This window comes from Schistocerca gregaria, chromosome 5, assembly GCF_023897955.1.
Source record: "Schistocerca gregaria isolate iqSchGreg1 chromosome 5, iqSchGreg1.2, whole genome shotgun sequence".
NCBI lineage: Eukaryota > Metazoa > Arthropoda > Insecta > Orthoptera > Acrididae > Schistocerca > Schistocerca gregaria.
Window position 1 is genome coordinate 601,989,631 of NC_064924.1, and position 12,394 is coordinate 602,002,024.

Sequence of the window (12,394 nt, forward strand, 5' to 3'; positions counted from 1 at the left end):
CTTAGTCGGTGGATGCACTTCTGGGTGCTAAAAATGATTTTACCATGATATTGTTTTGATGGTGACCGTTTCAGTGAATTACTGTCAGCATTGTAATCTGAAACTAATCACTCTTATTACCTATTTATGTGCAATCATTGCATTTATTTATCTTCTTCTGGGTCAACTGCCATTTGCCACACCCATCATCAGTCCTTTGCAGGTATTTCTGAATTTGATACCTCTTTTCAACTGTTGTGACTAAATTGTACAAAGCATCACAGAACTTCTAACATTATCCACAAGATCTTTTATTTACATTGTAATCAATAATGACCACATAACACTTCCTCAGCATAAGACCAAAGTTACTTTTATATCTGATGAGTTTTCCCTGGTTAAGAATGATGTGTTGAGTTCTGCAAGAGAAGATGTCCTGAAACTAATCACAAAGCTGGTCAAACAACACTGAAATCCAATACTTGAGTGCTCAGTCATATATCAAAATTAAACTGACCACTGGTTCTATAAAGCTTGAAACCAAGTAAATTACCTACACATTTATCTTTACTAGTGATAAGCAATCCTTTTATGCATCTTTCCTATAGGTAAGCAATCTTTTTATTTGTCTTTATTTGGTTTGTTTTTAATCCTTTATTACTGTTTCTGAAGAGCAACAGGTATTTATATTTTATATTATATGTAATCACAAACATAAACTTAATAATTGATGTGGTGAAATTGCTAGAGACTTACAAATTTGAGATGAGGTATGGAGTAATACTCTTTTTTTGTTGTTGGAAACCAAAATGGAAGCGTTTCATCCTGCAAGCAAATTTAATTTCATGCATTTATTTTCAGTAAAGACAACAACCATGCTTAATTTATGCAGTTATAATAAAGAAAAAAAAAGAACTAAAAAACTAAAACATTAGCAATGAAACCACAAGGACTCAGCTATTGAAAGTGAACATAATTAACAGATGGAAAAAATGCAATGACATGTTTATGACTAATCTTTCAATTATTACTCACATTGTTATGCATAATAACTACAGAAATTTATGTAACTGTAAACATTATTTTCACATTTTAAGCATAAAAGCACAAAAATACCATGCAAAATTAAAAAACGCTCAAATATTTTCTACAACACAACAGCATCACCATGTTTAGTAAAACAGATTGCTTTGAACCATGAGACCAACTCACGAAGGTAAAATATTTCTCAACAGGTCGGAAATCTTTCAGTTGTGTCCTTTGTTCTGTCCGTATAGGGCGAATAGTAGCTTTAATGGTGAGATTTCCACGCACTGGACCACCGCTTGTATAATTTGCCATAATTCTGCCATAAATATAACGGTCTGATGTAAAGAAGAAGGCAGGCATTGTCACATTAACCTGAAACAAAACATAGGTGTAGTATTAAATTTTTTGAACATTGCTAAAGTTAATGCTGTCTTAAAGTCTCACATTACACTTGCTCTTTTAACTGATAAAACAGAGTGTATGAGCTTTAGAACAAATATAAAACTTTACTATCTGTAGCTTATTACCTCAAATCTTGTCTGGTAGTATTCTTCAACGAGAAAAGTTGCTTCTTCAACTTGACCTTGGGCAATCACTTGTATGGTCCAGTTACCAAATACGGGCTGGTCAGACAGCTGATAGGATAAACTTACACTTCCCAAATTTGACTGCAACAAACAGGTGATGTGTCAAAAAATACAGTACATAATATTTAGACTGATGAGAAACTCACATTCACTATTACTCATTCTACACATACCTGACGAGAGAGCCATCTTCTCATTATTATTCTATTGGGGTCCAACATGTACACATCAATAGCTCCATCAAATGCTTTGAGCGACGTGCTGATTGGAATCGTGCGGAATCTTACTGTAAAATAATATATCTTCTTACTGGTCATATCGTTATTTTCATTGCACTGCATTTTAGCCAGTAATTTAGCCACCATCAATTGTACTCCAGGACATGTTTTATACTTCTAATAGCAGTGAATTCATACCCCCCCCCCTTTTGAAATGAAGCATAAAATAATATAAATTCACTGCCCTTGTCTTTCATGGCTCACATCACATGCATCTCTGACAGTTTTAGCAAAAGTGTTGGTATCCTTACTGCTCAACACCAAAATTAAAAATACATAAAAAAAAAAGAGTTGAATCACACAAGCGAACATTGAATTTCTCATGATAATGCATTTTAGTAGTATGAACATCCATTAAAATAAATAACCAAAGCTTTATATGTACCTGTCTGGCCCTGCATGTACACAGGTTTGTCCATCTGAATAAAGATAGTCATGGACCTCTGGGAAAACGTTAAACGAGTCTCATTTACAAATGCAGAGCCGCCCAACAGATTATCGTATGTGCCTTCCACTCGCAGCTTGTACACACCAAAGACACTTGTAGGTGGTATCTGAAACAAACAAACCCAATTCCGTCAAAAGTCACAAACTATTGTATAAACACATCACTTACACACATTACTCAACTTGAAGATATATAGTTAAGAAACAAAATTTTATGCCGACACAGTTCAGTTCAGTTCTTAATAAATTGTCAATGAGGTGTGTAAATAATGTAATGAGGCTGATGGCATAGTGTTTGACCAAGCAACACTAGTGATGGCATGCTTGGAGGGAGGTGATTATGTGACATGCCTACAGTGCACTTTGGCCTGCACTAGTGTCATGTTGGTCGTGGTAGTGCGTTTTTTAGTGGAGAAGGTTTTGCTTGTGCATTCTGCCAATGAGAGCACAAATTTTGAGAAACGATGTGAGATCAGATTGTGCTTCACTTTTGGACACTAAGCAACAGAAATGTTTGCAAAACTTTGAAAAGCATACAAAGGCATTGTTTTGTCAAGAGCTAAGGTAAGTTGGTGGTTCAAGGCATTTCCAGAAGGAAGACAGACAACTGAAAATGAACCTCACAGTGGAAGGTCTTCGCTTTCAAGATCTGGTGCAAATTTCGATTGAGTCCAGGATCTTGTGCGTGCTGATCATCGTTTGACAGTGTGAATCATTGGGACAATGTTGAATTTGAGACACACCATTGTCCATCAGAGACCAAACATAAAATACAATTGGGTGTCGCATCACGACAACGCATCCTGTCACACAACAATTTCAGTAACCATGACTTGGTCAGTAAAAACATTCTTGTGGCTTCTCAAGACTCCTTGTTCACCTGGCTTGAGTCCTTGAGAATTTTTTCTCTTTCTGAGATTGAAAACACACCTTTAGGGGCCCTGGGCAACACTCAAATGATTGTATCTAACCAGTTGATGGTTATTCCAGTATCTGAGTTCTAGTATTGCAGTGAAGAGTGAAAGAACCGTCTCGAGTGCTGTGTGGCTTCAGAAGGCAAGTACTTTGAAGGGGACAACACTCAATTGTAATACTGTTGGAATAAAACAAGAGGGGAAAAAACCATCAAAATTCTTTATTTACACACCTTGTATGTCTTATGGCTGTAGAAATGTTACAAACAATGGAAATGAACAGACTGATTGGTAGAGATAAGCCTTTACGTTTGTCATTCTTTGCTAACTAAGCAAGTAGATAAAGTGTACACAATAGTCACTTCAAAGTTAGTAACAGTAGTCATTTTCTTCAATAGGCTGTTCTTTTTGTTATTATTTATCTAAAACATACAGAATGGACACATTAACTTGTTAAATAAGGGGTAAGGTGCTCAAGTAACAAAAGGTTTTATAAACGAATGGAAGATGTAGTATGTCATCGCACAGGGTGAGTAAAGGCATTCAGAACTCAGAGCAACTGTGCATCTCACAGACCATCATTTTTATCAAGTGACCTGCAAACATACAGTTATCAAATTAAGCACACCACTATGATGAATATTATTTGAGTTCTGGTTAGAATTTTCTTAATCTGTTTGTGGAGATCTCTTCACAGTGTGAAGGAATGCTTTATGTGAAGCTATCCCAACGATCTTCTAACAAGGATGTAAATGAGCACGTCTGACACATAGCAGTAAACAAAGAAGCAGATATGAAACTTCCTGGCAGATTAAAACTGTGTGCCCGACCGAGACTCGAACTCGGGACCTTTGCCTTTCGCGGGCAAGCGCTCTACCATCTGAGCTACCGAAGCACGACTCACGCCGGTACTCATAGCTTTACTTCTGCTACTATCTCGTCTCCTACCTTCCAAACTTTACAGAAGCTCTCCTGCGAACCTTGCAGAACTAGCACTCCCGAAAGAAAGGATATAGCGGAGACATGGTTAGCAGTTCTGCGGTGTGCTCCCCCCCCGACTGAATTTATTATCAAGTTGTAATCCCAGGAATTTAAGACTGTCAACCTCGGATGTATGGTTTCCTTTTTTGCCGCGCATACTAATTCCAATCATGCCCCGCAGCCATCCGTGCAGTTTGGACGTTGTAACATTACAGGACATATTGGGACATATTGAAGTATTCGATACTGTAGACTTTTAGGGGATGTCGATACAGATATGCAAAATGTAAAGGGAAACTTTGGTGATGTTTAAATATTGTACTGTGTCAATATTAGGACATTTTGCACAGAAAGAACAAAAATAGAATTAATGTAAATATATATTAGTGTTAGTAACCTATTTTCATTCAATTTTGTAATTATATTTCATTTTGTAAAAGAAAGATTCACTGCTTGCTGTAGCTCTGATTAATTGTATAAATTATCAGTTTTGAGCTAAATTATTTCGTATAATATGGACAAGATACTTTTAAAAACTCACCAGCTAAAGAGAAAGTCTGTGAATGATCGTTTAATGCACACTTCTGGAACTTTCTATGGAGAAATTCTATATTATGATCGCAAAAATACGAAAACTTGTGAAAACTGTTTCATAATCTAATTTCGAAAGACGATTTGTATCAAGAAATATTGCTAAAAAGATTTGTTTGCGTTTTGAAACACGATTTGAATTATTTTGCATATGAATGGTTGTTCTGAATCACTCGGGAAATATCCAGAATCAAATGTCAAGATATTTCTGGAAACATCGGTACAAATCTGGTGAAAGTTATCCAGAAGCTGGTAGAAAAATGTTATAAAATCTATTTGGAAATTATGCTTGTAAAAATTTATATGTACTGATCCTTTTACTTACTTAAAACTAAATTAGACATTACAGAATTTTAGTACAGATTAAAGTGGTGAATTGCTATCCTACTGTAAGCAAAACATTGTCAAAGACTCTCATTGTTTGGAAAGATATTAATACACCTAGGAGTTGCCAGTTCAGTTCAGTTCGGATATGCAGTGCGGTTAGCTCGGAGAGTCAGTTGTTGAGTCTGTGAAGTCTTTCAGTTCTGTTTGTAAATAAACGTCTGTATTGAAGAATTACTTGTTGTCGTCAATATGAACTCAAGACCTTTTGCTCGAAGCAGACACCTCCTAATGCAACGTTTTAATTTGGTGTTGAGGAGCTGAAATGTTATAATTTGGTGCAGAAAGTCCTGGGACGTTATAATTCGGTTGAGGAAGCTGGGATGTTATAATTTGGTGGATAGAGCTGGGATGTTATAATTTGGTGGAGGAAGCAGAGGATCTGACGACCACCCAGTGATTCTTCAAAATAAAATACGTCTCTTCTGGGATCACAAGAAGAAAATACGGCTGTTTTGGGACCACAAGAAGAGGATATACGACGGACCAGTCATTCTTCAGAAGTAAATACGTCGATTCTGGGGTCACAAGAAGAGGAGTGAATCAACCGAGCGAAACCATCCTGGAATTGAAGAAATTTTGCAAAACACGGACACCAACGACCGCCGACGGACACTAAGATAAGTACCTGCTTCCTAAAATAATGGAAAAAGACGCAGATTTCAGTATTGACAGCGGTGTAGCGAGTACACCTATTAGGGAAAGTGCTTCTGACAGTGTAGGAATGTTGGAAATGTTAAAACAAATGTTTTCAGAGTTAAACTCGAAGATGGACGATTCTCGTGCCGAATTACGTCAACAAATTGAACAGACACAACAACAGATGGACAGGTCGATTTCGAAGGCTGTGTGTGATTTAAAATCAGAAATAAATTCAAATACAGAACAGATTGCTCACACTAATAAGGTTCTCGAAGAATGGCGAATTACTTTTCAGTCAAACCAAAAAGAACTTAGTTGTCGTGTGGACACGGTTGAGAGCAAAATTTCTGTCCTTAAAACTGATTTAAGTAACGAAATTTCAAATAACCAGTCAAAACTTAAAAAAAGTTGTTGATTTTGTAAATGAGGAAAATTCTCAATTGAGAAATGAATTTGACCAGACAAAACGATTTTTTGAAAGCGAAATTGAATCTCTCAAATCTGATTCTGACAAAAAGGTCACAGAAATTTGTAGTAGAGTAGGTAATGTCGAAAAAACTGTAGACAGAAAATTTGTAGACAGAAAATTTGTAGAAATACAAGAAACTATGTTGCAAAAAGGTTTTAGTAATAGTTGTAATGGGGTATGGGGAAATTTTCCCATTAAAACTTATCCCGGTGACAAGAATATACACCCAAAAGACTTCATGCAATTCTGCAAGGAGCAGTTCACGTCCATAATGACAGATAGTGTTAAGATAAAATTTGTAAAGAAATTACTTGATGGTGAGGCGCTTTCGTGGGCCAATCAGAATTGTTCCGCGGAAATGTCCTTTGAAGATTTCGAAAAATGTTTTCTGACCAAATTTTGGTCTGAAACTGAGCAAGCTCGAATCAAAAGTGAATTCTTGAATGGTCCTAGTTACAGAAAATCTGATGGGTCAATGAAAGCCTATTGTGAGAAACAGTTGCAAAAATTAGTACATCTGGATAAGCCATTTGATGAGCTAACTCAAATTGATGCACTAAAACGGAGACTTCCGAAAAGAGTACAATGGGGTTTAGTATATGGTCCAGATGAGTCCATAGAACAATTCTTGAAATATGTGGACAAACTTGATAGAGCCTTTGAACAAAACAACAGATTTAACGACTTTGTAGGTTCATCACACAGAGGGTGGGAACTGAACCGTGGAAATAATAACAATAATAGTGAACGAAGAAACTTTAACAACAACAGGGATAATTATAATAGCAATGACAGAAGAAATTTTGGTAGGAATGATCAGCACTTTAATTCAAACAGAGAATGGGAAAATCAAAACAGGTCCTAGGGTAATGACATGAGAGAAGGTAACCCGAGGCAGGGAAACGACAGACATAGGCCTTTAAACGACTAAATGCTCCACTGGGAGTCTGTCAGTTTGGGGCAAGGAATTTTCAAAATCAGGCTAATTTCACCCGGAACAGACAGCACTATAATCAGAGACCTAACCAGTATAGACAGTATGCTTATGTTCGATCTGTAGATAGAGGTAATGAAAAAATTAAATTTGACAGGAAATTTTGGAATGTCATCAGAGAAAATACTAGAAACAACTGTAATAGGAACCAGGCTACCTTTGATTTAGTAGGCTTAGAAGATGATATAATTGCAAATTTATATAATCAAGAAGAAGCACCTAATGCTGAAATGAAAGGTAAGGATAACTTTGATAATTTTGGATTGTACAAACTTGTGTGTGGTGATGTTTTAGATGTAAGTTGTCATAATGATGTTCGTACTGAAGTTTCTGGAAAGTCTGATATTCATGTGGATGTGGTTGGTGAAGATGGTGTTGTGAGTAATGTTGGTGATACTAGTAGTGTTTGTAGTGTAAGCTCAGGCAATGATGATGATGATGTTGATGTTAAGGCTAATGGTAATTATGTACTAGAAGATTTTGATGGTGAATTGGATGGAATAGTTTATGTTGAAGTTAAGGAGGATGTTATAAGCGATAGTGTTGAGAATAGTTGTGCCAGGAACTCTAACTACATTCCACATGAGAATCAGATTGTGCCAGTTCAGCTTAGTAATATATCAGGAGACAGGGGGGTTGATTGTGCTGATGCATCTGAGATTATTTTGAAATCTGTTTGGGACAAATTTAAAGATTACAGTGATGACAATGATGTTAAGATCAAATTAAGGGAAATTTGTGAACCAGTTTCTGCTTTTAAGCCTAATGAAATCATCAAACGGGGTACTAGTCAGGATGTGTGTGAGGTAAATAGTAATCCAGACATTCCAGCAAATTCCAGTAGACCTAGAAGTTTGAAGAAAGTATTGCCTTATAAAGAAAACCTAAATATGGAACAGAGGTATGATGAGATAGCAGAAGATCTTTTGTATGAAGAACAGGAAGAAAGGGAAAACACCACTATTGGTAGTCCATACATAAAAATTAAAGCTGCAGGTTGGGAAGGGTATTGTTTGATTGACACAGGGAGTCCAATTAGTGCCATTTCAAGCAAATTAAGAGATATAATTAAGCATGATCCTGACTTTGTTGAATTACCAGTTGTTGGAATAAAAATTAGAGGCATTACCGGCAAACTGAGCAAAATTGTTAATAGACAGGTGTTGTTGTCCTTCAGTATAAATGATGTACAGTTTACTCAAGGATGTCTTGTAATAAGTGACCTAAATGAGAATGTACTGTTGGGTATGGACTGGATATTAAAAGCTAATGCAGCATTTGATTGGGAAAAGAGTTTGTTTACCTTTATTGATCCTAAGACGAGAGTATGTTCCAGTACTGACATGTCGGTTCAAAACTGTGCTGATAAGGGAATTGAAATTAGGGACGTTACATTTTCTAAAGACAGTGGTTATTGTGTAGAGGAAATTACTGAGGATTATGATGATGGAGAATATGGGGATATAGTTCAAGAAAAATTACGGGAATCAGATAATTTGAACCAAGAACAGAAGGTAGAGTTAGAAAGATTATTGTGGAATTACTGTGATGTTTTTGATGATAGACCTGGCAGAGTAAAGAATTATCAATGTAAACTCAGATTAAAAACACATGAGCCATTCTTTATAAAACCTTATAGTGTACCCATTGCAAAGAGAAAAGATGTAGAAAAGGAACTTCAAAAGATGGAAGAGTGGGGCATCATTGAGAGAAGTAAGAGCCAATACAATAATCCTTTGGTAGTGGTTGCAAAACGTGATGGCAGTGTCAGGCTTGTACTAGATTCAAGACACCTAAATAAGTATCTGGAAAGAGAGACCGATCATCCCGAGAATATAGACGAATTACTTCATAAATTTGAAAGAATGAAATACATGACCAGTTTAGATCTCACATCAGGATTTCACCAAGTAGAATTAGAAAATGATTCCAGAAAGTATACTGCCTTTTTGTATGGGGGAAGATGTTACCAGTATTGTGTGGTACCATTTGGGCTGAATGTCTCAGTAGCCGAATTCATTAGAGCACTTGACTTTGTTTTGGGAAAAGATCTTTTATCAAAATTAACTGTGTATGTAGATGACATTTTGATCACTGGAGAAACTTGGGAAGAACATGTTAATACTTTGAGGGAGGTTTGCAAATAGATTAAGGAAAGGGGGAATGTCACTTAAATTATCTAAATGTAAGTTTGGTATGAAAAAATTGAAGTTTCTGGGGCACAGTATTTCTGAGGAAGGTATTTTGCCAGATCCTGAAAAACTCGAGGCAATTGCAAAATTCCCAATTCCAAAAACCAAGAAACAACTAAAGTCATTTTTCGGGATGTGCGGTTACTACAGAAAGTTCATTAGTACCCAAGCTCTAAATGCTCCAAGTCTTAACAGATTGCTGAAGAAAAACGCAATGTGGGTTTTCGATCAGGAATGTGAAGCTGCTTTTGAAGAAATAAAAACACAGTTATGTAACAGTCAAATTTTGTACCGTCCTGATTTAAGTTTACCTTTTTGCATTATGGCAGATAGTAGTGATTATGGCCTAGCTGCTCACCTTTTCCAAGATGTAAATATAAATGGGAAAATAGAACACAGGTCTATTGCTTTTGCTAGTCGAACCTTGAAAAAACATGAGAGGCAATACACTGTTACCGAGAAAGACCTTTTGGCCATTTACTGGGCATTTTCTAAATTCAGAAATTATTTATTGGGAAACCAGGTAGTTGTCTACACAGACCATAAGGCATTAATTTATATTCAAGAATGTAGGTTGCATCATGGAAGGATTACCAGGTGGGCACTCTTGTTACAACAATTTAATTACTCAATAAAATATCTTAGAGGACCCGATAATGTAGTTGCTGATGCTTTATCTAGACTACCTGTAGGGGGTGACTTTGAAGATGACAGTGGGGAATGTGAAAAAGAATTCAAAATTATGTATTTAAGAGGGGTGGACAATGAACAAGAAATCAGAGACATTTGTAATGACATCCGACGGAATCAGAACCACGATGAGAACTGTAAACTGGTCAAAAGTTATTTAGGGAAAAAGGGACATGAAAAAGTGGGAGATTATTACAAAATCTACAAGGGGATTCTATTCAAGAGAAACAGTGTAGATAGCCATGTATGGAAATTATGTTGGCCTGAACAGTACATCAATGTACTCATCAAGTACATTCATGAAAGTTTTGGTCATTGTGGGATTCAAAAGTGTATCCAGAAAATCCAAGAAAATGTGTACTTTAACAACATAGCCAGGAGGGTTAGAAAAATTTTGACGGGTAAAAGTATCCAACCAAACTTGTCGAGGATTGATGCAAAACATCTTACCAAAAGAACAACACGAGTTAGTCGCTGTCGACTTATATGGACCATTACCGAAGACCAGAGGAGGCTATTGCTACATTTTTGTTATGGTTGATGTTTTTTCAAAATTCATTAAGTTATACCCTCTTCGCAAGGCAAACAGTAAGAGCATTATTTCAAAAATCAGAGGAGACTATTTTGGCAGGGTTGGAAAACCACAGAAAATCTTATCAGACAATGGGACTCAATTTACTTCTGGAGTATGGAAAGCTTTTGTTGAAGATGAAAATATAAGTCACATTCTTATTTCAGCTTATCATCCGTCAGGAAACCCTTCGGAGAGCCTACTGCAATACTGATCATGCTAGTTGGATTGACTGTGTTGAGAAATTCGAAGATGTTGTGAACAGCCTACAGCATTCCTCAACAGGGTTTTCGCCTTATGAAATACAGATTAATAGCAAACCACCACATCGAATTAGTGATTTCATTGATTTTCCAGTCTGCAAACCATTAAGTACTCAAGAGAGAGAGAGGAAATAGTGAGAAAGACCATGAAATCTCAAGGTGATAAGAGGAAATGTAGACATGACAAAAGATTGAAGCCTACTCAATTTAAAATTGAAGACTTGGTCCTTGTTAAAACACAATAGACGTCTAAAGCCATCAGTGGTGAATTAAAAAAAAAGTTTTTTGACATATACGTTGGACCTTTCAAGATTCAGGACAATCCTCATCCGAATGCTTACCATCTAGTCTACCCAAATTCTGGCAGACTGTTTGGCCTACGAAATGTGACCGAACTGAAATTGTATAAAAAAATGTAAAACAGTATTTTAGATAATAGATGTTTATAGACTTTTATATGTAATCTTACCAGGATATTTTTGTATACTTTGTTATGTTGTATTTATCTGATTCCTCAGGGGAGCATACATTCTTTCTGTGCTAAGTGTTTGGCGAGCACTAGGTCCCCTAGCTATGCAATTGTCATATTTCATTTTCGTATTCTGGCATTGCATCTTACACTTATTCTGTGATCCTGTATAATCAATTTTCTCCATCTGTCAGTCTATCCTCTCTTAGCTTTAAGAAATTATTTAGAGTAAATTTTCTTGAGTAATTAGACTTTAGAGAATTCAAATTTCTGTGTCCTTAAAAACCGGTCCACCGACTATTAAATGCTTTTGCTAAGGTTTAACTGGGTTTGACCACTGTATGCTGTATATTCATAGCGGACTGTGCTATTGCAGCCTGTGATAGTCTGCAGTGTATATGGAAACCATACGGACTGTGAAGATGAGACTGAAATACAGTGTGTGGCATTGAGGTATACCGACCTTTAAGGAAGAAGATCACCACCCTTCAAGAAAGAAGATCACCGGTCTTCAAGAAAGAAGACACCAAAGATATGTGTAAAACTTTTCTGTTTTGTAATGTAAGGACATCAACCCTTCCGTGTTTCACGTGGAAGTGCTGATGGGGGGGTTGTGTAACATTACAGGACATATTGGGACATATTGAAGTATTCGATACTGTAGACTTTTAGGGGATGTCGATACAGATATGCAAAATGTAAAGGGAAACTTTGGTGATGTTTAAATATTGTACTGTGTCAATATTAGGACATTTTGCACAGAAAGAACAAAAATAGAATTAATGTAAATATATATTAGTGTTAGTAACCTATTTTCATTCAATTTTGTAATTATATTTTATTTTGTAAAAGAAAGACTCACTGTTTGCTGTAGCTCTGATTAATTGTATAAATTATCAGTTTTGAGCTAAATT

The 12,394-nt window shown here is 36.2% G+C and overlaps 1 protein-coding gene across 3 annotated transcripts in view; it reads right to left on the reverse strand.

Moving 5' to 3' along the window:
• Nucleotides 1-12,394, reverse strand: part of LOC126272023 (CD109 antigen) — a 740,173-nt gene that overhangs the window by 66,622 nt on the left and 661,157 nt on the right. For all 3 annotated transcript variants that reach the window (XM_049974517.1, XM_049974519.1, XM_049974520.1), the window contains 5 exons: nucleotides 2,259-2,427; nucleotides 1,769-1,881; nucleotides 1,536-1,676; nucleotides 1,192-1,380; nucleotides 736-804 (listed from right to left, as the gene is read on the reverse strand). In XM_049974517.1, the coding sequence (XP_049830474.1) occupies nucleotides 736-804; nucleotides 1,192-1,380; nucleotides 1,536-1,676; nucleotides 1,769-1,881; nucleotides 2,259-2,427 (681 nt within the window). The remainder of the gene's footprint in view (nucleotides 1-735; nucleotides 805-1,191; nucleotides 1,381-1,535; nucleotides 1,677-1,768; nucleotides 1,882-2,258; nucleotides 2,428-12,394) is intronic.